Source organism: Ranitomeya imitator, chromosome 7, assembly GCF_032444005.1.
Source record: "Ranitomeya imitator isolate aRanImi1 chromosome 7, aRanImi1.pri, whole genome shotgun sequence".
Taxonomy (NCBI): Eukaryota; Metazoa; Chordata; class Amphibia; order Anura; family Dendrobatidae; genus Ranitomeya; species Ranitomeya imitator.
Window position 1 is genome coordinate 201,790,974 of NC_091288.1, and position 25,226 is coordinate 201,816,199.

General features: G+C 51.0%; 4 protein-coding genes and 1 pseudogene across 4 annotated transcripts; all 5 read right to left on the minus strand.

Moving 5' to 3' along the window:
• Positions 1–3,908: 3,908 nt before the first annotated feature.
• LOC138645994 (histone H3-like) lies at positions 3,909–4,396 on the minus strand (annotated as a pseudogene).
• A 2,303-nt stretch (positions 4,397–6,699) lies between these two features.
• LOC138645995 (histone H1C-like) lies at positions 6,700–7,354 on the minus strand. The gene has a single exon (XM_069735472.1). It carries the CDS (start codon positions 7,352–7,354, stop codon positions 6,719–6,721), a length of 636 nt encoding a protein of 211 aa, XP_069591573.1. The 3' UTR covers positions 6,700–6,718.
• A 7,091-nt stretch (positions 7,355–14,445) lies between these two features.
• Positions 14,446–14,877, minus strand: LOC138645996 (histone H2A type 1). The gene has a single exon (XM_069735473.1). It carries the CDS (start codon positions 14,836–14,838, stop codon positions 14,446–14,448), a length of 393 nt encoding a protein of 130 aa, XP_069591574.1. The 5' UTR covers positions 14,839–14,877.
• Positions 14,878–16,861: 1,984 nt separating this feature from the next.
• On the minus strand, positions 16,862–17,300 carry LOC138645997 (histone H3). The gene has a single exon (XM_069735474.1). It carries the CDS (start codon positions 17,270–17,272, stop codon positions 16,862–16,864), a length of 411 nt encoding a protein of 136 aa, XP_069591575.1. The 5' UTR covers positions 17,273–17,300.
• Positions 17,301–19,139: 1,839 nt separating this feature from the next.
• On the minus strand, positions 19,140–19,797 carry LOC138646000 (histone H1C-like). Its single transcript, XM_069735475.1, has one exon. The coding sequence runs from the start codon at positions 19,795–19,797 to the stop codon at positions 19,159–19,161; it is 639 nt and encodes a 212-aa protein (XP_069591576.1). The 3' UTR covers positions 19,140–19,158.
• Between the last annotated feature and the right edge of the window lie 5,429 nt (positions 19,798–25,226).

Below are 25,226 nucleotides of genomic sequence, written 5' to 3' on the forward strand. Positions count from 1 at the left end.
GGACAGGCAGAACACGCAGCAGCCGGGACTCTCCTCGCTGCGAGCTCCGGTACACAGAGGGGGGCAGGAAGTTCCGGGCTCAGGAGACGGGGACATCACCTGCCATGGGGTGTAAGGGGATGATCTGTAGCGCTGCATCTAATTATTGGGGGAAGCTCATTATCACTTACCAGACGCATTCAGGTGACATTAATGAGCCGCAGGCAGCGAGGCCGCCGAGTACTGTCCTCAATGGGGAGCAGCATTATAACAATGAGAATAACTTGCCCCCACTGTGATTTTCTTGTTATACGAATTGACGGTTTACTTTATTTTAATAACACTTGTATTGCAAATGACAGAGATCATAAAACTTAGATATAACCTGTTTCTTCATATGAAGATTTACATTCACAGAACATTTATTATCTTCCCGTAGAAGATAATGACAACAGCTTAGATGGATAAAACCATAAGCAATGGAGAAAGAACACAGAGAAAGAATTCCAAAACCTGTCATTCCTCAGTTGCTGGAGCTGTAGAATGATGGGCTGCACAGATTTTAGAGGATCATCTCTTCATTGTAATAGCTGAATCATTGGAATAGTGATATCCAGCAGGAGACATATGTCAGGACTAATAGTAACAATGCAACAATGAGGCAGACTGAGGTGTGCACTGACTTGCAGAGAAGCAGCAGTAGTCTGAAGAAGCTGACAATTAAGAACAGCTGTGTACAACCATCTCCTATCTGTAAGCCGCTAGGAAATTAATTGTTAAACACTTATCTGCTTTTGGAGGCAAAAAAAGACGCTAAATGCTCCTGAGTAACCTCATATCTTGTATTTTACTAACATGTTTTTCTTTTCCCTTATTTAGGCTATTCAATTTTAGTTACCATATTACATTTCTCCTGTAACTCTGACCTGCTTGGACTGTTGTCTTTTCCTACACTTTTATCATATTTGATCCTTTTTCTTACCCTATTAAAATTTATATTTACCGTCCCTCTTTTATTTATGTCTGATATAAAACTGTTTGTGTGTATTGATTATACTTTAAAAAACAAAAAAAACTACAAATCGCTCTGAGTTCAGTGGCTTTTTATTCCAGCTCTTGCTCCATGGATCGTCCGATACTTTGTGGTCTCGTATTAATTGAAGTTTATGATTCTCACTTTGTTTCTCCAAAGAAAACATTTATTTATTAAATGACTCCACGGTGATTTGGAAGGTGATTACAGGAGATTGCTGTTGGTGGACTTTATATCACATCACAAGAAGCTGCGGAAACTACAACAAGCGGGAAATTCAAAATTCCTACCCGCCCTGTGTGCAGCCAATCTGCAGAGGAAGGGGAGGGGCTAACGTTAACCGTTTAGGAACGTGGAGTTCCCGCTGAGTGGCTGATGAATTTTCCGTTTTTTGTCTTTCTGTAGTTTCAGGACGATCAGATGTCCGAAAAGTGTTTGTGTGGAGCGATCAATGGTCACTTGTGTCCCATACAGGAGTTTATATATTTCCAGGATCAAGGGAGAAGTATCCGCTTTCTATAATAGAAGGTGCAGAACTTTGCGACTATAGTGACTCCATCAGACCAGCAATATTCAGTGCAGGGAATATACAGAAACGAGGTCATGCAGATTAGAAACAATCTTAAAATTGGGGTGGGGAGTCTAAAATGCTGATTAATGTTATCTAGGGAAACCTACTATAGAACTGTAAACTCCTGCAGTGAGAAGAATAACAGGAAATATCGCAGAGTAGATGGGCGCCCTGTATGGTCACATATGAGCATTCTTGCCGCATCCAGTCCCATCACACATCAATATCTTTGCGGATTATTCTAGTATTGGTCCTGATCAGGGCGCACAGGGAAGGGGGGATGAGATTATTACATTTCCGCATATATGTATTTACTCCCCCACACACTGCAGACTGAGCCGCGAGTGACCCAGAGACCAGATGTTACCGAGCACAAGTGATCCCTCCGGGCATAATTATATGTGAGGAATGAGCTCGTCTTGAGGGAGGATTTGGTGGCTCTGAAAAGAGCCTTTGTGTTGTGGTCGGTGCCGGGGCAGATCTAAGCTCTCTCCCCACGGATCCGGCGGGCTTGGGAAAACCAGGTTTGTCTTTCTAGGTCAAAATATTGGAAAAGACTCTGGTCCCAGATCACACACTGCGGGCACATCCCAGAATCTGGATAATGCGGCTTCATTCCTTCGACCGGGAACCCACAGCATTAGTGGCTCAGTAAAGGTTCTAAACGATATATTAACTTTAAAACCACCAGGAACAAGAGCGCAGGAATAGGAAGGTGCAGCCTCTCACTGAGATGTGGGTGGCTCTGAAAAGAGCCTTTGGGTTGTGAGGACAGAAGAGAACACAATTAACCTCCGAAGCCGTAGAGAGTGCGGCCCTGGCGCTTGAGCGCGTACACCACGTCCATGGCGGTGACGGTCTTCCTCTTGGCGTGCTCGGTGTAGGTGACGGCGTCACGGATCACGTTCTCCAGGAAGACTTTCAGGACACCGCGAGTCTCCTCATAGATGAGGCCAGAGATGCGCTTGACGCCTCCTCTGCGAGCTAGACGGCGGATGGCAGGCTTGGTGATGCCCTGGATGTTATCACGGAGCACCTTCCTGTGCCGCTTGGCGCCGCCCTTCCCGAGACCTTTTCCTCCTTTGCCGCGACCAGACATCTTCCACGTAGTCAGCCAAACACGATGACTGATCAGCGCAGAGTCCTTCCTTTATATAGAGAGTGAGCGGACCGGAGCGAGAACTGTACAGATGACGCGTTTCCGGGGCGAGATTTCTGGTACTGAATTTGCAGTTAGCCCCTCCCTTTAGTCTCTGATTGGTTGAGCACAGAACAGTTGCTAATTTTGAATTTCCCGCTTATTGTGCTCTTATTTCCCCGCTTCTCTATTCTTCTCATCTCGGCGCCGCTGCTAGATCTGTTGGTTATTTCGATTTTTTTTCATTGTTATTTATGTTGCTAGTTTCCAGCTTCTGCCAAATGTTAGCTAGTAGAATAAAAAATATATTCTAGGGACAATAATCTACAGAAAACTCGTGATCCCCGGCAGTCACTCATCATTACACGTGGTGCCGGACTGGCGGCCATTACCGGTCCCTCAGAGCAGGGAGCTGCATGTAACCAGTCACCCTGCGGCTCCAGCCCTGGAGAAGATGGGAAAAGTCAAATATACGAGAATTGCTTAACGACCCACCCACCACAAATGCGACCATCGCAGCACACGGGGGAGGGATCTGCTCAGACCAGTGTCAGGCAGAATAGATCACATAAAGGCGTCATCACCGATCTGAGGGACAAATGAGGTTATTAACAGAAACTAAGCGCAGAGATCTCCGATCCGAACAAAAGAGAACAACCTAAAGCCGCAAGACTGAGGAGGCGGCACTAGGACCCAGCGCGTGCGACAGCAGATTGTGATCGGTTATGATCCTCAGGAGCGCGAGCAGCAAATGAGCGGGAATTTCAAATCCACCAGCGGATCGGTAAATGACCACAAAACATCAGCATAAAGAACCGTTCTCAGGAACCGACCAATCACCGATTACTTTTACTCCATTAACTCAATAGTGACCGCGTTCCTGCAGATCCACCCCATTTACGTCTGCACTGTATAGGAACCGCACATCCACCACCGCAAACCCGGTTGTGCACTGTACACACTTTACGCGGTCCTTATAACACGTCGGTTTTGTTATAGATGTCGGACACTTTTGGACTGGGCGAGAATAGAGAATGTGCAGAGCGATAACCAATATCGCTGATCACCTGCAATATCGGAAGCAGCAGCCTCCGTCCATTAACTGATCGACCGTGCCTGCGCTTCGTACACGGAGAATACGCGCAGAAAAGGGACTGCTCAGGAATCGGCTCATTTGGGAGAGACTTTGGTGGCTCTGAAAAGAGCCTTTGTGTTGTGGTCGCAGCCGGGGCAGATCTAAGCTCTCTCCCCACGGATCCGGCGGGCCAGCTGGATGTCTTTGGGCATGATGGTGACCCTCTTGGCGTGGATGGCGCACAGGTTGGTGTCCTCGAACAACCCCACCAGATAAGCCTCGCTGGCCTCCTGCAGGGCCATGACGGCCGAACTCTGGAAACGCAGATCGGTCTTGAAGTCCTGGGCGATCTCCCTCACCAGGCGCTGGAAGGGAAGCTTACGGATCAGCAGCTCGGTGGATTTCTGATAGCGGCGGATCTCACGGAGAGCAACTGTTCCCGGCCGGTAACGATGCGGCTTCTTCACTCCACCAGTGGCGGGAGCGCTCTTCCTGGCGGCCTTTGTGGCCAGCTGCTTGCGGGGAGCTTTCCCTCCGGTGGATTAACGAGCGGTCTGCTTTGTTCTTGCCATGGCTCCGTATAGACGTGTCGGGCACAGATGTGATAAGAGGAGCGGCGGGAGCAGGGTATTTATGCTCCGGGGCGCGTCCTCATTGGTCTCTGGGAAACACGCCCCCTGCGCTCCACTGGCTCTTTCATGAAATAAAGTGGCCAATAAGGGTTGATTTGTTTGACCAGTCATTGTTATTATTCCCGCCCACTAATCCCGCCCCTGAAGTCCCCGCCTCTTCCGTGATGCGTCTGTCCTCAGATCACTCATTTGCCGCTTGCTGGAGCAGCTGATGTATTTGCGTTCAAATGTCCCCGTGTATAGCGCTGTACAGTGCAGCTCCCGCAATATCGACAGATCACACAAACCCCCCATCCTGAGACTGCGCCCAGCATCAGTTATATTACAAACATTAGAAGTCCGAGAACTAATCATACAGCTCTGCGGGGAGGAGGCGGTGGCACTGATCATACAGCTCTGCGGGGAGGAGGTAGTGGCTCTGATCATACAGCTCTGCGGGGAGAATGTGATGGCTCTGATCATACAGCTCTGCTGGGGAGGAGGTGGTGGCTCTGATCATACAGCTCTGTGGGGAGAAGGTGGTTGCTCTGATCATACAGCTCTGCGGGGAGGAGGTAGTGGCACTGATAATACAGCTCTGCGGGGAGGAGGTAGTGGCACTGATCATACAGCTCTGTGGGGAGAAGGTGGTTGCTCTGATCATACAGCTCTGCGAGGAGGAGGTGATGGCACTGATCATACAGCTCTGCGGGGAGGAGGTGGTGGCTCTGATCATACAGCTCTGCGGGGAGGAGGCGGTGGCACTGATCATACAGCTCTGTGGGGAGGAGGTGGTGGCTCTGATCATACAGCTCTGCGGGGAGGAGGTGGTGGCTCTGATCATACAGCTCTGTGGGGAGAAGGTGGTGGCACTGATCAAACAGCTCTGCTGGGGAGGAGGTGGCTCTGATCATACAGCTCTGTGGGGAGAGGTGGTGGCACTGATCATACAGCTCTGCTGGGGAGGAGGTGGTTGCTCTGATCATACAGCTCTGCGGGGAGGAGGTAGTGGCACTGATCATACAGCTCTGCGGGGAGGAGGTAGTGGCTCTGATCATACAGCTCTGCGGGGAGAATGTGATGGCTCTGATCATACAGCTCTGCTGGGGAGGAGGTGGTGGCTCTGATCATACAGCTCTGTGGGGAGAAGGTGGTTGCTCTGATCATACAGCTCTGCGGGGAGGAGGTGGTGGCACTGATCATACAGCTCTGTGGGGAGAAGGTGGTTGCTCTGATCATACAGCTCTGCGGGGAGGAGGTGGTGGCACTGATCATACAGCTCTGCGGGGAGGAGGTGGTGGCACTGATCATACAGCTCTGCGAGGAGGAGGTAGTGGCACTGATCATACAGCTCTGCGGGGAGGAGGTGGTGGCACTGATCATACAGCTCTGCGAGGAGGAGGTGGTGGCACTGATCATACAGCTCTGCGGGGAGTGGGTGATGGCACTGATCATACAGCTCTGCTGGGAGAAGGTGGTGGCACTGATCAAACAGCTCTGCTGGGGAGGAGGTGGCTCTGATCATACAGCTCTGTGGGGAGAGGTGGTGGCACTGATCATACAGCTCTGCTGGGGAGGAGGTGGTTGCTCTGATCATACAGCTCTGCGGGGAGGAGGTAGTGGCACTGATCATACAGCTCTGCGGGGAGGAGGTAGTGGCTCTGATCATACAGCTCTGCGGGGAGAATGTGATGGCTCTGATCATACAGCTCTGCTGGGGAGGAGGTGGTGGCTCTGATCATACAGCTCTGTGGGGAGAAGGTGGTTGCTCTGATCATACAGCTCTGCGGGGAGGAGGTAGTGGCACTGATAATACAGCTCTGCGGGGAGGAGGTAGTGGCACTGATCATACAGCTCTGTGGGGAGAAGGTGGTTGCTCTGATCATACAGCTCTGCGAGGAGGAGGTGATGGCACTGATCATACAGCTCTGCGGGGAGGAGGTGGTGGCACTGATCATACAGCTCTGTGGGGAGAAGGTGGTTGCTCTGATCATACAGCTCTGCGGGGAGGAGGTGGTGGCACTGATCATACAGCTCTGCGGGGAGGAGGTGGTGGCACTGATCATACAGCTCTGCGAGGAGGAGGTAGTGGCACTGATCATACAGCTCTGCGGGGAGGAGGTGGTGGCACTGATCATACAGCTCTGCGAGGAGGTGGTGGCACTGATCATACAGCTCTGCGGGGAGTGGGTGATGGCACTGATCATACAGCTCTGCTGGGAGGAGGTGTTGGCACTGATCATACAGCTCTGCGGGGAGGAGGTGGTGGCTCTTATAAGAGCCTTTGTGGTATCAGAACAGGGGCTGCAGCTTATTTCTTAGCCGCGGGCTTCTTGGCTTTCGCAGCCTTCTTAGCCGGACTCTTGGCGGGTTTGGCCGCCTTCTTAGCCGGACTCTTCGTCACCTTCTTGGGCTTGGGAGCGGCTTTCGGCTTTTTGGGGCTCTTGGCCGCTTTCTTGGCAGCTGCGGGCTTCTTGGCCTTTTTCGGGCTCTTCTTGGCCGCGGTCGGAGCCTTCTTGGGCTTCTTCGGAGATTTGGCGGCTTTCTTGGCAGCAGCGGGTTTCTTAGGTTTGGCCGCAGCTGCTGGCTTCTTCTTGGCCACTTTGTCCTTCGTCTCCTGCTTCTTGTTCAGCTTGAAGGACCCGGAGGCGCCGCTGCCTTTCACCTGGAGGAGGGCGCCCTTGGTGACCAGAGACTTGACGGCCAGCTTCAGGCGGCTGTTGTTCTTCTCTACATCGTATCCTCCGGCAGACAGAGCCTTCTTCAGGGCGGCCAGAGACACCCCGCTGCGCTCCTTGGAGGCGGACACGGCTTTCACGATCAGCTCGGAGACGCTGGGGCCGGAGGGTTTATTGCTCTTCTTGGCAGCAGATTTCTTCGGCTGCTTCTTGGATTTGGCGGCCGGTTCTGCGGGAGGGGGAGCGGCGGCTGGCGCGGTCTCTGCCATCATGTGCTGCGGAAAAACAAGATGAAAATATTTCCTGGTAGGAAGGAAAACACTGAGGCCGGAGCTGGAGGCGCCTGTTATATGTACAGGCTTACTGCGCACTGATTGGCTGCTGAGCTGCACCGTTCTGAGCTTCTATTGGCTGACACTGGACATAAACCCCGCCTCCTCCCAGCTGAGTCCGGGTGAAGCACCGCTCTCTCCTTGTGCTTCCCTGCCCGGGATAAAAGCCCTTTACCGGCTAACACCGGACAGCAGAGCGCGCTTCCTCCATCGCCTCTCCTTCTCCAACATCTCCACCGGCCATTTGTAGCCGTCACTAGCAGAGATGCCGGGAAAGAGCGGAGAACAAATCCCGGGATTATCGCCGCCGTCCTCCCGATCTGCACCTCACTGTGTATCCGGGGAGATAAATCTGCTGCGGGAGCTCGTTCCTCCTATTCCCGGCTCTTGTCACCATCACAGGGATCTTTACTCCAATGTCTATCGTACAGGGAGCTGATTGTACGATGTGGGGACGAGCTGGAGCTGCTGAGAACCCAGAAGGGTAACACAGGCGACGGCCTCCGCTGACTGCCCCCTCCCTGACCTGTGATATCACTGTACCCCGTATGTGCAGAGGATTGGGGGGACACGTGTTCCACACCAGTAGATGATCCACATCGGTGGCTGAGTGCAATCACCTGCCTGATATCTTGTCTTAGTGGTGGGAAAGAGCTCTGATGAGGCGACAGCTGCACAGTGCGACTCCCCAACCAAACACATGAACATCTCAGGGGAGAAAACTGAAATATTAACGGATGTATATGACCCCCACTATTATGCAAAAGGGGAATATTGGGAGAAGAGCGGAGACACAAAATCCAGCGTCTACACAGAGAACACAGCTGTATATAGTATATATAGTGCACAGCATCACATCTGCACAGCCCAGATCAGCAGTGTAATAAGTGCCACTGATAATAGAGGAGAGGGTACAGTATATACAGCAGAGTGTACAGTATATAGAGCAGTGTATAGTATATACAGCAGTGTACAGTATATAGAGCAGTGTATAGTATAGTGCGGTGTGTACAGTATATAGAGCGGTGTGTGCAGTATATACAGCAGAGTACACTGTATGTAGACCAGAGTGTACAGTATATACAGCAGAGTACACAGTATATAGACCAGAGTGTACAGTATACAGAGCAGTGTGTGCAGTATATGCAGCAGAGTACACAGTATATAGAGCAGTGTACAGTATATACAGCAGTGTACAGTATTTACAGCAATGTACAGTAAATAGACCAGAGTGTACAGTATATAGAGCAGTGTACAGTAGTGCGGTGTGTGCAGTATATAGAGCAGAGTATACAGTATATACAGCAGAGTACAGTATATAGAGCAGAGTGCACAGTATAAAGAGCTGTGTGTACAGTATATACAGGAGAGGGTACAGTACATAGAGCAGTGTGTACAGTATATAGAGCACTGTACACAGTATATACAGCAGTGTGTACAGTATGTAGAGGAGAGTGTAGAGTATGTACAGCAGTGTGTACAGTATATAGATCATTGTGTGCATTATATAGAGCAAAGCGTTCAGTATATAGAGCAGTGTGCAGTATAGTGCGGTGTATATAGAGCAGTGTATACAGTATACTATTATTATTTTTTTATATAGCACCATTGATTCCATGGTGCTGTACATGAGCGGTGACCTCCCAAAGTGTAGAGGAACAATTCAAGAGTGTGGGGTACTTATTTCAGAATTCGGGGGGGGGGGGGGGGGGGGGGTTAACGGCCCGGGGGGGGGCATTTTTTTGAGGGGCATTACTTGTGGGCAAGGTCAATTTGGGGGGTCACAGCTCAACCCGGTTTTGGGCTATCAACCCCAAATTTTCAGGGTGTGTAGAGTACCCCTAGCGAACCAATAGTGTAAAAAATTGAGGGTGGCACTTTGAGGGCACCCCAAAACTAATGCCCCCCCCCCCCCCAAAAAAAAAAAAAAAAAAAAAAATGCCCCCCTCCCATTAACCTAAAAATTCTGAAAAAAAAAATAGCCCAACTAATGAATTGTTCCTCTACACACTATGAAAATTTGACGTCGATAGCCCCAATCTGGGCTGAGCAGTTACCCCCCAAAGCTGCCCTGCCCATTGAAGCTTATCGCGCGCAGGGTCACTGCCCAGCCTGGTTTGTGCCTACCGACCCCACATTTTCAGGGTGTGTAGAGGAACAATTCAAGAGTGTCGGGTAATTTGTTCAGAAGTTTGGGGGTCGGGAAGGGGGGCATATTTTTGGGGTGATCTCAAAATGCCCCCCACATTTTTGCAGCACTGGTCCACTAGAGCTATGGGTACGCTACACACCCTGAAAATGTGTGGTTGATAGCCACAAACAGGGCTGAGCAGAGACTCCCCAAAGTGACCCTGCCCATTGAAGTCTATGGTGCGCAAGGTCACTGCTCAGCCCGATTTGGGTCTGTCGACCACAAATTCTCAGGGTGTGTAGAGGAACACTTTAAGAGTGTGTGGTAATTTTTTTCAGAATGTTTTGGGTCAACCGGGGCATTTTTTGGTGGGGCACAACGTTTGGGTTGCCCTCAAAAGCCCCCCAAAGTTTTACACCACACCTCCTTTGCTACATATCGAAGTATTGGCAATGCTGATGAGTATACTGGACCCCGCGATCACTTGGCTGGATGTGGGAATGTGCAGAGGAAAAATGAGGATAATGAACGGGATTACAGCAGCACCCCACATGCGGATGGTGGTGCCGAGAAAATCTAGTACATCAGCCTCATTCTGGAGAGGTGCTGACATGAAGGATTGATCAGCTCTCCGTGAGAGAGAGCGAGAAAGAAAGAGAGAGAGAAAGCCTGATGTGACGCTACCGGGTCTCGGGTGGGGGAAGTCGCCGGTTCTGTAAAGCGAGTGTGTAGTGGGGGTCAGCACACACACGGCGACTAAGGAGTTAAATGGAGGCGGATATTCCTGTATCTGGGATTGGTCGGCGCCTGCGGATGTCTCTCGCTCATTGGCTGATTACAGATCCGTTGATGGTTTTGAATTTCCCGCTCAATATCTGTTCTTTGTCCGTCGGATTATTACCGGCCCCTCTGCTGGAGCGGCGATCGCCGATAATACCGGGTCCTGTCCTCCCAGCTGTCTGCCCCCAAACACGGGGATCGGTTTGCTTATCGGTTGCCATTAATATTCTGGGGAGGTTATAATAGTCTTCAGAGGCGCCTTCCATCCGAAACATTAGTGTCCAGGACGTGGTCATCACATAGGAGTCTCCGTACCCGGTACACAGGGCGTCCGTCTATCCAGCTGCCTCAGACAGCCACATTCCCTGTGAATATTCGCTGCCCCCTGTTCAGTATAACATCAAGTAGCAGAATCAACACATTCATCTCACGGCAGGACTGTAGTAACCGCATCACTCCGGGGTTTGTACTGTGTGCATAGAGGGGCCTCCGGGAGGCAGTGTGCGGATATATCCCCCATAAATCTGTGAGGTTTGAGATCAATAAGAAGAAACCGCATCACCCGAAGTTTGCGGTGCCGGCTCTAGTATGGAAAGACGGGGAGGAAAATAAGAGGGGAGAGTATAGAAGACACGTCCCAGGCTGTGACCGATACTACAGGCAGCCGCACGGGGGATATTGTGCCCTGCAGAGACGCTGCGCCCGATACTAATCAGCGCCCAATAAAAGCAGGATCTTAGGACAACATCTTAACAGATTTAGAAAACGCCGGGAGTTGCTCCGTTATTAGAGCTGTAGAGGGATCTGCTTGGGAAAACCAGGTTAGTCTTTCTAGGTCAAAATATTGGAAAAGACCCTAGTCCCAGATCACACACTGCGGGCACATCCCAGAATCTGGATAATGCGGCTTCATTCCTTCGACCGGGAACCCACAGCATTAGTGGCTCAGTAAAGGTTCTAAACGATATATTAACTTTATAACCACCAGGAACCAGAGCGCAGGAATAGGAAGGTGCAGCCTCTCACTGAGATGTGGGTGGCTCTGAAAAGAGCCTTTGGGTTGTGAAGACAGAAGAGAACACAATTAACCTCCGAAGCCGTAGAGAGTGCGGCCCTGGCGCTTGAGCGCGTACACCACGTCCATGGCGGTGACGGTCTTCCTCTTGGCGTGCTCGGTGTAGGTGACGGCGTCACGGATCACGTTCTCCAGGAAGACTTTCAGGACACCGCGAGTCTCCTCATAGATGAGGCCAGAGATGCGCTTGACGCCTCCTCTGCGAGCTAGACGGCGGATGGCAGGCTTGGTGATGCCCTGGATGTTATCACGGAGCACCTTCCTGTGCCGCTTGGCGCCGCCCTTCCCGAGACCTTTTCCTCCTTTGCCGCGACCAGACATCTTCTGCAGTCAGTGAGCAAAAACTGATTCCTGGACAGCACGGACTGCTCCTTTATATGGAGGAAGAATGGACCAGAGAGAGAACTGCAGAGATGACGCACTTCCGGGACGGGTCTTCCAGAATCTACATTTGCCCCTCCCTTCCTCTGCTGATTGGCTGACCACAGAACTGTTGGGACGTTTGAGTTTCCCGCTCATTGGTCATATTCTGCAATTATCTTCCCAGCTTGTATTTTATGCAATTTCTTTCCCTTGTGACTAAAGATATCCCACATATTTTCATCACCGTTCCAGATCATCGTGGTTCATACCATCCACAATGTATGATGCCCCCACTTATCCCGCACACAGTATGCTGCCCCCAAAGTTATCCTCCACATAGTATGATGCCCCCTACACAGCAAGATAACCACACAGTAGGATGCCCCCACAGTTACTGTTTAAGGGTATGATATCCCCAGTTACTCCGAAAACAGTATGATGCCCTAAGTTACCCCCCCCCCCCCCCCCCCCAACACACACACAGGAAATATGATGCACCCACAGTTACACCCTATACAATGTGATACCCCCAGAGCGACCCATCCTCAGTGTAATGTAATGATTAACAATTGTTCATGTTATGGTGAAAGTCTTCCATTAATGGAGATTTGGAAGGGTGAAAGAAGCAAGAGAAATTAGAAGAGATATTTCATCAGATCAACATCTGGTGATTAAATGTTCATTTTTGCCATTACCTCATGTACAAATCACAAACCAGAGAGACACATTTTTATGCAGTTTTTTATATATCATGTTATGCTTTAGTAATGCAAAATCACATGACTGGGCCTTTAATTGTAAAGTACAAATTATTAGGGGTTTTTTTGCTTCTTTTTCATTGTTTGTCTTAATGTGAAAACTGTACTGGCAGCAAAAGGGTTAAAAAACCAGTGTAACAGAAAAATGATCCCTACTACATTGCCCTCTATAGTGCCAGAGGCATTTACTCTCTTACAACCAGGACTTACTTCTTAGGCGTTAGGGCAGTGAACCCATTAAATGCTGCAGGTCAGTTACTGAGTAGCTGTATGATGGCTCCTGGGTCCCAGTAGGGCACTGTATGAAATACCAGGTCGGATCCACTGCCAATTACAGCACAAAGCCATTTTTGGCAGTGAAATCTGATTAAGAAAAGTCCCTTCAACATCCACACCAGTAGCAATATGCATCGTGCATCCCCCCATAAAGTGGTTTTGACGTCCTGCAGCAGTGACAGGGGAGTCTAGCGAAGATAATCGCTGTTTTTCGGCAAGGAACATTCCATGTTATCCAAATCAATTTTCTTTATGACCCCAGTGGCCCATTCTGGTGGGCGCTCCTGCCGGCCCCAACAACGTCCCCGCCTGCCATTTGCGTTTCTTTTATCGTGTGCTCCAGCCAGTCTCTTCCATGCTGTTCGGAGGGATCAGTGTCCCCATTGCAGTTTGGGCTACACAGCGAGAAGGATTTCACAAGCCTTTAATGCCACTGGCCGGTCACAGTCACACAGACAAGTCAATAAGGCCGGAAAAAGCCCGACTCTTTCACATGTAACCAGAGCGTCGGAGATGGAACCTGAGCTTCTGCTAGATGGCAGCCCTATAGTGTAAGGGCACGTTAGGGACGGCCCCATCTCCAATATTTGTGACATATACACATATAGGAATCCTTAGCCAAACAGTAAACACCTTTACCAAAGTCACGGTTTGTTTAGAAGTCCGACAGCCGAGCAGGTGCGTTTGGAGGTCTGGCAGCAGGGCAGCGCATTTCGAGATCCAACAGCTGTGGAGGTGCGTTTCAAGATCCGACAGCCAACGAAGAGTATTTCGATGTCCGACAGCCGGGTAGATGTGCTTCGAGGTCCAGCAGCCGCGGCGGAGTGATTCGAGGTCCTGTCACGTAGATATATATCCAGTTAGTGCAGTGTACGGGGGAACACAGGTGTTGGTTCTGCCCCGTATATATATATTTACAGTGTATACATTGTTTGCGGTGTATAGGGAACACAGCGCTACCGGGGCCTGGGGTGAAGGTGCCGCATCTTTGGATACTCTGATGAGAGATCAGCTGGAACACGGAAAATAAGAAGTTAAATGGAGGAGACACGTCTGTGTACCTGATGTACGTAGATGTCTCTCCTCCATTTAACGTCCTATTTTCAAGGCTGAGCTTTCCCAAGGCTGCCCGCTCATTGTCTTATCACATGATCCTTTGGGGGATTTGAGTTTCCCGCTCATAATCTCTGGAGGATTATTACCGGTCACTGCCGATAGCGGAGATCACAATCCGGTCACACCCGGAACAGCGCGGAGTCCTGTCCTCCAGAGCCGCCGCACACGGGATCGTCCTCCGAGAGAAGGCGCCGTCACTGATGTGGAGGAGAATCACCCGCCCGGTCCCCTTACTGCGGGACCTGCTAACTACATGTAGACCTCAGCGCGGAGTATCAGACACTAATGAGGGGACATTTCCTGCGAGCTTGGCAGACGACACTCCCACCTGAGGGGTCTGAGACTTCATGTGGGATTGACCCATTCATCTCCTATTATTCTGTGGATATGTGCACCAACAATGGCGGCAAAGGTGTATGTACCATCAGCCTCATGTGAGGACCCCGAGATAGGCGGCGCCGGCTCTTGTGGTGACGGTGTGGGTGGCTCTTAGAAGAGCCTTTGGTTTTGTAGAGATTGGCGGCAGCGCTCACTTGCTCTTGCTCGCCTTGCTGCTCTCGGTCTTCTTGGGCAGCAGCACGGCCTGGATGTTGGGCAGGACGCCCCCCTGGGCAATGGTCACACCACCCAGCAGCCTGTTCAGCTCCTCGTCATTGCGCACCGCCAGCTGCAGGTGACGGGGGATGATGCGGGTCTTCTTGTTGTCCCGGGCAGCATTGCCGGCCAATTCCAGGATCTCAGCGGTCAGATACTCCAGCACAGCGGCCAGATAGACCGGAGCGCCGGCGCCGACTCTCTCAGCGTAGTTGCCCTTGCGGAGAAGCCTGTGCACACGGCCGACTGGGAACTGCAGTCCTGCCCGGGATGAGCGGGTCTTGGCCTTAGCTCGGACCTTTCCTCCTTGTTTGCCGCGTCCAGACATGATAGCGATAACGTCAGATAACAAATAAAGACCGAAAATCGTGTGGAGAAGAGACTGTGCTGTGTGGCCTTATATAGTCTGCTGCTCCGCCCTCCTCTCCTGTCATTGGATGACTCTGAAGCTGGCCAATGGGGAAGAGTCTTGAGGAACCGCCAATGAGCTGCCGAGGGCGGAGCTTATTATTGCTCCTTGCTCAAATTAGTTTCTCACCCAATAGAAAACGTTCGCTTTGGACCGAATAGATAAGGGGTGAAAACAGATATTTGTCTTGGAGCAGAAGGAAGTGCAGAAATATTCTGTTGATTTGTAGTTTGCACTTGTTGAATTTGTGTCTACTATCAGCCATAAATTGCACTGACAGTCTGGTGGGTGAGGGGTTAATCCCTGTCAGTGCTTCTCCTCCGCTCCATCTGCACAGGAGGCGGCTCCTCACTCACCCGCTTATTACCCTGTGCAGATTCCCTGTGGTGTCCGCGCTGATCCTATCACAGCCTGACTGAGACAAGTCTCCTATGTTCTGCCCGGAGCCTGATGTGACGCTGCCGGGTCCCGGGTGGGGGAAGTCGCCGCTTCTGTATTGTATGATACAATATTGTTCTGCTCCAGGAAGACATCCAGGCCTCTCTTGAACCCCTCGACTGAGTTCGCCATCACCACCTCCTCAGGCAAGCAATTCCAGATTCTCACCGCCCTAACAGTAAAGAATCCTCTTCTATGTTGGTGGAAAAACCTTCTCTCCTCCAGACGCAAAGAATGCCCCCTTGTGCCCGTGGCCTTGGTATAAACAGATCCTCAGCGAGATATTTCTATTGTCCCCTTATATACTTATACATGGTTATTAGATCGCCCCTCAGTCGTCTTTTTCTAGACTAAATAATCCTAATTTCGCTAATCTATCTGGGTATTGTAGTTCTCAACAGAACAGTTGCTAATTTTTAATTTCCCGCTTATTGTGCTCTTATTTCCCCGCTTCTCTATTCTTCTCATCTCGGCGCCGCTGCTAGATCTGTTGGTTATTTCGATTTTTTTTCATTGTTATTTATGTTGCTAGTTTCCAGCTTCTGCCAAATGTTAGCTAGTAGAATAAAAAATATATTCTAGGGACAATAATCTACAGAAAACTCGTGATCCCCGGCAGTCACTCATCATTACACGTGGTGCCGGACTGGCGGCCATTACCGGTCCCTCAGAGCAGGGAGCTGCATGTAACCAGTCACCCTGCGGCTCCAGCCCTGGAGAAGATGGGAAAAGTCAAATATACGAGAATTGCTTAACGACCCACCCACCACAAATGCGACCATCGCAGCACACGGGGGAGGGATCTGCTCAGACCAGTGTCAGGCAGAATAGATCACATAAAGGCGTCATCACCGATCTGAGGGACAAATGAGGTTATTAACAGAAACTAAGCGCAGAGATCTCCGATCCGAACAAAAGAGAACAACCTAAAGCCGCAAGACTGAGGAGGCGGCACTAGGACCCAGCGCGTGCGACAGCAGATTGTGATCGGTTATGATCCTCAGGAGCGCGAGCAGCAAATGAGCGGGAATTTCAAATCCACCAGCGGATCGGTAAATGACCACAAAACATCAGCATAAAGAACCGTTCTCAGGAACCGACCAATCACCGATTACTTTTACTCCATTAACTCAATAGTGACCGCGTTCCTGCAGATCCACCCCATTTACGTCTGCACTGTATAGGAACCGCACATCCACCACCGCAAACCCGGTTGTGCACTGTACACACTTTACGCGGTCCTTATAACACGTCGGTTTTGTTATAGATGTCGGACACTTTTGGACTGGGCGAGAATAGAGAATGTGCAGAGCGATAACCAATATCGCTGATCACCTGCAATATCGGAAGCAGCAGCCTCCGTCCATTAACTGATCGACCGTGCCTGCGCTTCGTACACGGAGAATACGCGCAGAAAAGGGACTGCTCAGGAATCGGCTCATTTGGGAGAGACTTTGGTGGCTCTGAAAAGAGCCTTTGTGTTGTGGTCGCAGCCGGGGCAGATCTAAGCTCTCTCCCCACGGATCCGGCGGGCCAGCTGGATGTCTTTGGGCATGATGGTGACCCTCTTGGCGTGGATGGCGCACAGGTTGGTGTCCTCGAACAACCCCACCAGATAAGCCTCGCTGGCCTCCTGCAGGGCCATGACGGCCGAACTCTGGAAACGCAGATCGGTCTTGAAGTCCTGGGCGATCTCCCTCACCAGGCGCTGGAAGGGAAGCTTACGGATCAGCAGCTCGGTGGATTTCTGATAGCGGCGGATCTCACGGAGAGCAACTGTTCCCGGCCGGTAACGATGCGGCTTCTTCACTCCACCAGTGGCGGGAGCGCTCTTCCTGGCGGCCTTTGTGGCCAGCTGCTTGCGGGGAGCTTTCCCTCCGGTGGATTTACGAGCGGTCTGCTTTGTTCTTGCCATGGCTCCGTATAGACGTGTCGGGCACAGATGTGATAAGAGGAGCGGCGGGAGCAGGGTATTTATGCTCCGGGGCGCGTCCTCATTGGTCTCTGGGAAACACGCCCCCTGCGCTCCACTGGCTCTTTCATGAAATAAAGTGGCCAATAAGGGTTGATTTGTTTGACCAGTCATTGTTATTATTCCCGCCCACTAATCCCGCCCCTGAAGTCCCCGCCTCTTCCGTGATGCGTCTGTCCTCAGATCACTCATTTGCCGCTTGCTGGAGCAGCTGATGTATTTGCGTTCAAATGTCCCCGTGTATAGCGCTGTACAGTGCAGCTCCCGCAATATCGACAGATCACACAAACCCCCCATCCTGAGACTGCGCCCAGCATCAGTTATATTACAAACATTAGAAGTCCGAGAACTAATCATACAGCTCTGCGGGGAGGAGGCGGTGGCACTGATCATACAGCTCTGCGGGGAGGAGGTAGTGGCTCTGATCATACAGCTCTGCGGGGAGAATGTGATGGCTCTGATCATACAGCTCTGCTGGGGAGGAGGTGGTGGCTCTGATCATACAGCTCTGTGGGGAGAAGGTGGTTGCTCTGATCATACAGCTCTGCGGGGAGGAGGTAGTGGCACTGATAATACAGCTCTGCGGGGAGGAGGTAGTGGCACTGATCATACAGCTCTGTGGGGAGAAGGTGGTTGCTCTGATCATACAGCTCTGCGAGGAGGAGGTGATGGCACTGATCATACAGCTCTGCGGGGAGGAGGTGGTGGCACTGATCATACAGCTCTGTGGGGAGAAGGTGGTTGCTCTGATCATACAGCTCTGCGGGGAGGAGGTGGTGGCACTGATCATACAGCTCTGCGGGGAGGAGGTGGTGGCACTGATCATACAGCTCTGCGAGGAGGAGGTAGTGGCACTGATCATACAGCTCTGCGGGGAGGAGGTGGTGGCACTGATCATACAGCTCTGCGAGGAGGAGGTGGTGGCACTGATCATACAGCTCTGCGGGGAGTGGGTGATGGCACTGATCATACAGCTCTGCTGGGAGAAGGTGGTGGCACTGATCAAACAGCTCTGCTGGGGAGGAGGTGGCTCTGATCATACAGCTCTGTGGGGAGAGGTGGTGGCACTGATCATACAGCTCTGCTGGGGAGGAGGTGGTTGCTCTGATCATACAGCTCTGCGGGGAGGAGGTAGTGGCACTGATCATACAGCTCTGCGGGGAGGAGGTAGTGGCTCTGATCATACAGCTCTGCGGGGAGAATGTGATGGCTCTGATCATACAGCTCTGCTGGGGAGGAGGTGGTGGCTCTGATCATACAGCTCTGTGGGGAGAAGGTGGTTGCTCTGATCATACAGCTCTGCGGGGAGGAGGTAGTGGCACTGATAATACAGCTCTGCGGGGAGGAGGTAGTGGCACTGATCATACAGCTCTGTGGGGAGAAGGTGGTTGCTCTGATCATACAGCTCTGCGAGGAGGAGGTGATGGCACTGATCATACAGCTCTGCGGGGAGGAGGTGGTGGCACTGATCATACAGCTCTGTGGGGAGAAGGTGGTTGCTCTGATCATACAGCTCTGCGGGGAGGAGGTGGTGGCACTGATCATACAGCTCTGCGGGGAGGAGGTGGTGGCACTGATCATACAGCTCTGCGAGGAGGAGGTAGTGGCACTGATCATACAGCTCTGCGGGGAGGAGGTGGTGGCACTGATCATACAGCTCTGCGAGGAGGAGGTGGTGGCACTGATCATACAGCTCTGCGGGGAGTGGGTGATGGCACTGATCATACAGCTCTGCTGGGAGGAGGTGTTGGCACTGATCATACAGCTCTGCGGGGAGGAGGTGGTGGCTCTTATAAGAGCCTTTGTGGTATCAGAACAGGGGCTGCAGCTTATTTCTTAGCCGCGGGCTTCTTGGCTTTCGCAGCCTTCTTAGCCGGACTCTTGGCGGGTTTGGCCGCCTTCTTAGCCGGACTCTTCGTCACCTTCTTGGGCTTGGGAGCGGCTTTCGGCTTTTTGGGGCTCTTGGCCGCTTTCTTGGCAGCTGCGGGCTTCTTGGCCTTTTTCGGGCTCTTCTTGGCCGCGGTCGGAGCCTTCTTGGGCTTCTTCGGAGATTTGGCGGCTTTCTTGGCAGCAGCGGGTTTCTTAGGTTTGGCCGCAGCTGCTGGCTTCTTCTTGGCCACTTTGTCCTTCGTCTCCTGCTTCTTGTTCAGCTTGAAGGACCCGGAGGCGCCGCTGCCCTTCACCTGGAGGAGGGCGCCCTTGGTGACCAGAGACTTGACGGCCAGCTTCAGGCGGCTGTTGTTCTTCTCTACATCGTATCCTCCGGCAGACAGAGCCTTCTTCAGGGCGGCCAGAGACACCCCGCTGCGCTCCTTGGAGGCGGACACGGCTTTCACGATCAGCTCGGAGACGCTGGGGCCGGAGGGTTTATTGCTCTTCTTGGCAGCAGATTTCTTCGGCTGCTTCTTGGATTTGGCGGCCGGTTCTGCGGGAGGGGGAGCGGCGGCTGGCGCGGTCTCTGCCATCATGTGCTGCGGAAAAACAAGATGAAAATATTTCCTGATAGGAAGGAAAACACTGAGGCCGGAGCTGGAGGCGCCTGTTATATGTACAGGCTTACTGCGCACTGATTGGCTGCTGAGCTGCACCGTTCTGAGCTTCTATTGGCTGACACTGGACATAAACCCCGCCTCCTCCCAGCTGAGTCCGGGTGAAGCACCGCTCTCTCCTTGTGCTTCCCTGCCCGGGATAAAAGCCCTTTACCGGCTAACACCGGACAGCAGAGCGCGCTTCCTCCATCGCCTCTCCTTCTCCAACATCTCCACCGGCCATTTGTAGCCGTCACTAGCAGAGATGCCGGGAAAGAGCGGAGAACAAATCCCGGGATCATCGCCGCCGTCCTCCCGATCTGCACCTCACTGTGTATCCGGGGAGATAAATCTGCTGCGGGAGCTCGTTCCTCCTATTCCCGGCTCTTGTCACCATCACAGGGATCTTTACTCCAATGTCTATCGTACAGGGAGCTGATTGTACGATGTGGGGACGAGCTGGAGCTGCTGAGAACCCAGAAGGGTAACACAGGCGACGGCCTCCGCTGACTGCCACCTCCCTGACCTGTGGTGTCACTGTACCCCGTATGTGCAGAGGATTGGGGGGACACGTGTTCCACACCAGTAGATGATCCACATCGGTGGCTGAGTGCAATCACCTGCCTGATATCTTGTCTTAGTGGTGGGAAAGAGCTCTGATGAGGCGACAGCTGCACAGTGCGACTCCCCAACCAAACACATGAACATCTCAGGGGAGAAAACTGAAATATTAACGGATGTATATGACCCCCACTATTATGCAAAAGGGGAATATTGGGAGAAGAGCGGAGACACAAAATCCAGCGTCTACACAGAGAACACAGCTGTATATAGTATATATAGTGCACAGCATCACATCTGCACAGCCCAGATCAGCAGTGTAATAAGTGCCACTGATAATAGAGGAGAGGGTACAGTATATACAGCAGAGTGTACAGTATATACAGCAGTGTATAGTATATACAGCAGTGTACAGTATATAGAGCAGTGTATAGTATAGTGCGGTGTGTACAGTATATAGAGCGGTGTGTGCAGTATATACAGCAGAGTACACTGTATGTAGACCAGAGTGTACAGTATATACAGCAGAGTACACAGTATATAGACCAGAGTGTACAGTATACAGAGCAGTGTGTGCAGTATATGCAGCAGAGTACACAGTATATAGAGCAGTGTACAGTATATACAGCAGTGTACAGTATTTACAGCAATGTACAGTAAATAGACCAGAGTGTACAGTATATAGAGCAGTGTACAGTAGTGCGGTGTGTGCAGTATATAGAGCAGAGTATACAGTATATACAGCAGAGTACAGTATATAGAGCAGAGTGCACAGTATAAAGAGCTGTGTGTACAGTATATACAGGAGAGGGTACAGTACATAGAGCAGTGTGTACAGTATATAGAGCACTGTACACAGTATATACAGCAGTGTGTACAGTATGTAGAGGAGAGTGTAGAGTATGTACAGCAGTGTGTACAGTATATAGATCATTGTGTGCATTATATAGAGCAAAGCGTTCAGTATATAGAGCAGTGTGCAGTATAGTGCGGTGTATATAGAGCAGTGTATACAGTATACTATTATTATTTTTTTATATAGCACCATTGATTCCATGGTGCTGTACATGAGCGGTGACCTCCCAAAGTGTAGAGGAACAATTCAAGAGTGTGGGGTACTTATTTCAGAATTCGGGGGGGGGGGGGGGGGGGGGGGGTTAACGGCCCGGGGGGGGGGGCATTTTTTTGAGGGGCATTACTTGTGGGCAAGGTCAATTTGGGGGGTCACAGCTCAACCCGGTTTTGGGCTATCAACCCCAAATTTTCAGGGTGTGTAGAGTACCCCTAGCGAACCAATAGTGTAAAAAATTGAGGGTGGCACTTTGAGGGCACCCCAAAACTAATGCCCCCCCCCCCCCCCCCCCCCAAAAAAAAAAAAAAAAAAAATGCCCCCCTCCCATTAACCTAAAAATTCTGAAAAAAAAAATAGCCCAACTAATGAATTGTTCCTCTACACACTATGAAAATTTGACGTCGATAGCCCCAATCTGGGCTGAGCAGTTACCCCCCAAAGCTGCCCTGCCCATTGAAGCTTATCGCGCGCAGGGTCACTGCCCAGCCTGGTTTGTGCCTACCGACCCCACATTTTCAGGGTGTGTAGAGGAACAATTCAAGAGTGTCGGGTAATTTGTTCAGAAGTTTGGGGGTCGGGAAGGGGGGCATATTTTTGGGGTGATCTCAAAATGCCCCCCACATTTTTGCAGCACTGGTCCACTAGAGCTATGGGTACGCTACACACCCTGAAAATGTGTGGTTGATAGCCACAAACAGGGCTGAGCAGAGACTCCCCAAAGTGACCCTGCCCATTGAAGTCTATGGTGCGCAAGGTCACTGCTCAGCCCGATTTGGGTCTGTCGACCACAAATTCTCAGGGTGTGTAGAGGAACACTTTAAGAGTGTGTGGTAATTTTTTTCAGAATGTTTTGGGTCAACCGGGGCATTTTTTGGTGGGGCACAACGTTTGGGTTGCCCTCAAAAGCCCCCCAAAGTTTTACACCACACCTCCTTTGCTACATATCGAAGTATTGGCAATGCTGATGAGTATACTGGACCCCGCGATCACTTGGCTGGATGTGGGAATGTGCAGAGGAAAAATGAGGATAATGAACGGGATTACAGCAGCACCCCACATGCGGATGGTGGTGCCGAGAAAATCTAGTACATCAGCCTCATTCTGGAGAGGTGCTGACATGAAGGATTGATCAGCTCTCCGTGAGAGAGAGCGAGAAAGAAAGAGAGAGAGAAAGCCTGATGTGACGCTACCGGGTCTCGGGTGGGGGAAGTCGCCGGTTCTGTAAAGCGAGTGTGTAGTGGGGGTCAGCACACACACGGCGACTAAGGAGTTAAATGGAGGCGGATATTCCTGTATCTGGGATTGGTCGGCGCCTGCGGATGTCTCTCGCTCATTGGCTGATTACAGATCCGTTGATGGTTTTGAATTTCCCGCTCAATATCTGTTCTTTGTCCGTCGGATTATTACCGGCCCCTCTGCTGGAGCGGCGATCGCCGATAATACCGGGTCCTGTCCTCCCAGCTGTCTGCCCCCAAACACGGGGATCGGTTTGCTTATCGGTTGCCATTAATATTCTGGGGAGGTTATAATAGTCTTCAGAGGCGCCTTCCATCCGAAACATTAGTGTCCAGGACGTGGTCATCACATAGGAGTCTCCGTACCCGGTACACAGGGCGTCCGTCTATCCAGCTGCCTCAGACAGCCACATTCCCTGTGAATATTCGCTGCCCCCTGTTCAGTATAACATCAAGTAGCAGAATCAACACATTCATCTCACGGCAGGACTGTAGTAACCGCATCACTCCGGGGTTTGTACTGTGTGCATAGAGGGGCCTCCGGGAGGCAGTGTGCGGATATATCCCCCATAAATCTGTGAGGTTTGAGATCAATAAGAAGAAACCGCATCACCCGAAGTTTGCGGTGCCGGCTCTAGTATGGAAAGACGGGGAGGAAAATAAGAGGGGAGAGTATAGAAGACACGTCCCAGGCTGTGACCGATACTACAGGCAGCCGCACGGGGGATATTGTGCCCTGCAGAGACGCTGCGCCCGATACTAATCAGCGCCCAATAAAAGCAGGATCTTAGGACAACATCTTAACAGATTTAGAAAACGCCGGGAGTTGCTCCGTTATTAGAGCTGTAGAGGGATCTGCTTGGGAAAACCAGGTTAGTCTTTCTAGGTCAAAATATTGGAAAAGACCCTAGTCCCAGATCACACACTGCGGGCACATCCCAGAATCTGGATAATGCGGCTTCATTCCTTCGACCGGGAACCCACAGCATTAGTGGCTCAGTAAAGGTTCTAAACGATATATTAACTTTATAACCACCAGGAACCAGAGCGCAGGAATAGGAAGGTGCAGCCTCTCACTGAGATGTGGGTGGCTCTGAAAAGAGCCTTTGGGTTGTGAAGACAGAAGAGAACACAATTAACCTCCGAAGCCGTAGAGAGTGCGGCCCTGGCGCTTGAGCGCGTACACCACGTCCATGGCGGTGACGGTCTTCCTCTTGGCGTGCTCGGTGTAGGTGACGGCGTCACGGATCACGTTCTCCAGGAAGACTTTCAGGACACCGCGAGTCTCCTCATAGATGAGGCCAGAGATGCGCTTGACGCCTCCTCTGCGAGCTAGACGGCGGATGGCAGGCTTGGTGATGCCCTGGATGTTATCACGGAGCACCTTCCTGTGCCGCTTGGCGCCGCCCTTCCCGAGACCTTTTCCTCCTTTGCCGCGACCAGACATCTTCTGCAGTCAGTGAGCAAAAACTGATTCCTGGACAGCACGGACTGCTCCTTTATATGGAGGAAGAATGGACCAGAGAGAGAACTGCAGAGATGACGCACTTCCGGGACGGGTCTTCCAGAATCTACATTTGCCCCTCCCTTCCTCTGCTGATTGGCTGACCACAGAACTGTTGGGACGTTTGAGTTTCCCGCTCATTGGTCATATTCTGCAATTATCTTCCCAGCTTGTATTTTATGCAATTTCTTTCCCTTGTGACTAAAGATATCCCACATATTTTCATCACCGTTCCAGATCATCGTGGTTCATACCATCCACAATGTATGATGCCCCCACTTATCCCGCACACAGTATGCTGCCCCCAAAGTTATCCTCCACATAGTATGATGCCCCCTACACAGCAAGATAACCACACAGTAGGATGCCCCCACAGTTACTGTTTAAGGGTATGATATCCCCAGTTACTCCGAAAACAGTATGATGCCCTAAGTTACCCCCCCCCCCCCCCCCCCCAACACACACACAGGAAATATGATGCACCCACAGTTACACCCTATACAATGTGATACCCCCAGAGCGACCCATCCTCAGTGTAATGTAATGATTAACAATTGTTCATGTTATGGTGAAAGTCTTCCATTAATGGAGATTTGGAAGGGTGAAAGAAGCAAGAGAAATTAGAAGAGATATTTCATCAGATCAACATCTGGTGATTAAATGTTCATTTTTGCCATTACCTCATGTACAAATCACAAACCAGAGAGACACATTTTTATGCAGTTTTTTATATATCATGTTATGCTTTAGTAATGCAAAATCACATGACTGGGCCTTTAATTGTAAAGTACAAATTATTAGGGGTTTTTTTGCTTCTTTTTCATTGTTTGTCTTAATGTGAAAACTGTACTGGCAGCAAAAGGGTTAAAAAACCAGTGTAACAGAAAAATGATCCCTACTACATTGCCCTCTATAGTGCCAGAGGCATTTACTCTCTTACAACCAGGACTTACTTCTTAGGCGTTAGGGCAGTGAACCCATTAAATGCTGCAGGTCA

What these genes read in the sequence shown, in the direction of transcription:
- LOC138645995 (XM_069735472.1), bottom strand. Translation starts at nt 7,354, where the DNA reads ATGGCAGAGACCGCGCCAGCCGCCGCTCCCCCTCCCGCAGAACCGGCC.
- LOC138646000 (XM_069735475.1), bottom strand. Translation starts at nt 19,797, where the DNA reads ATGATGGCAGAGACCGCGCCAGCCGCCGCTCCCCCTCCCGCAGAACCG.
- LOC138645996 (XM_069735473.1), bottom strand. Translation starts at nt 14,838, where the DNA reads ATGTCTGGACGCGGCAAACAAGGAGGAAAGGTCCGAGCTAAGGCCAAG.
- LOC138645997 (XM_069735474.1), bottom strand. Translation starts at nt 17,272, where the DNA reads ATGGCAAGAACAAAGCAGACCGCTCGTAAATCCACCGGAGGGAAAGCT.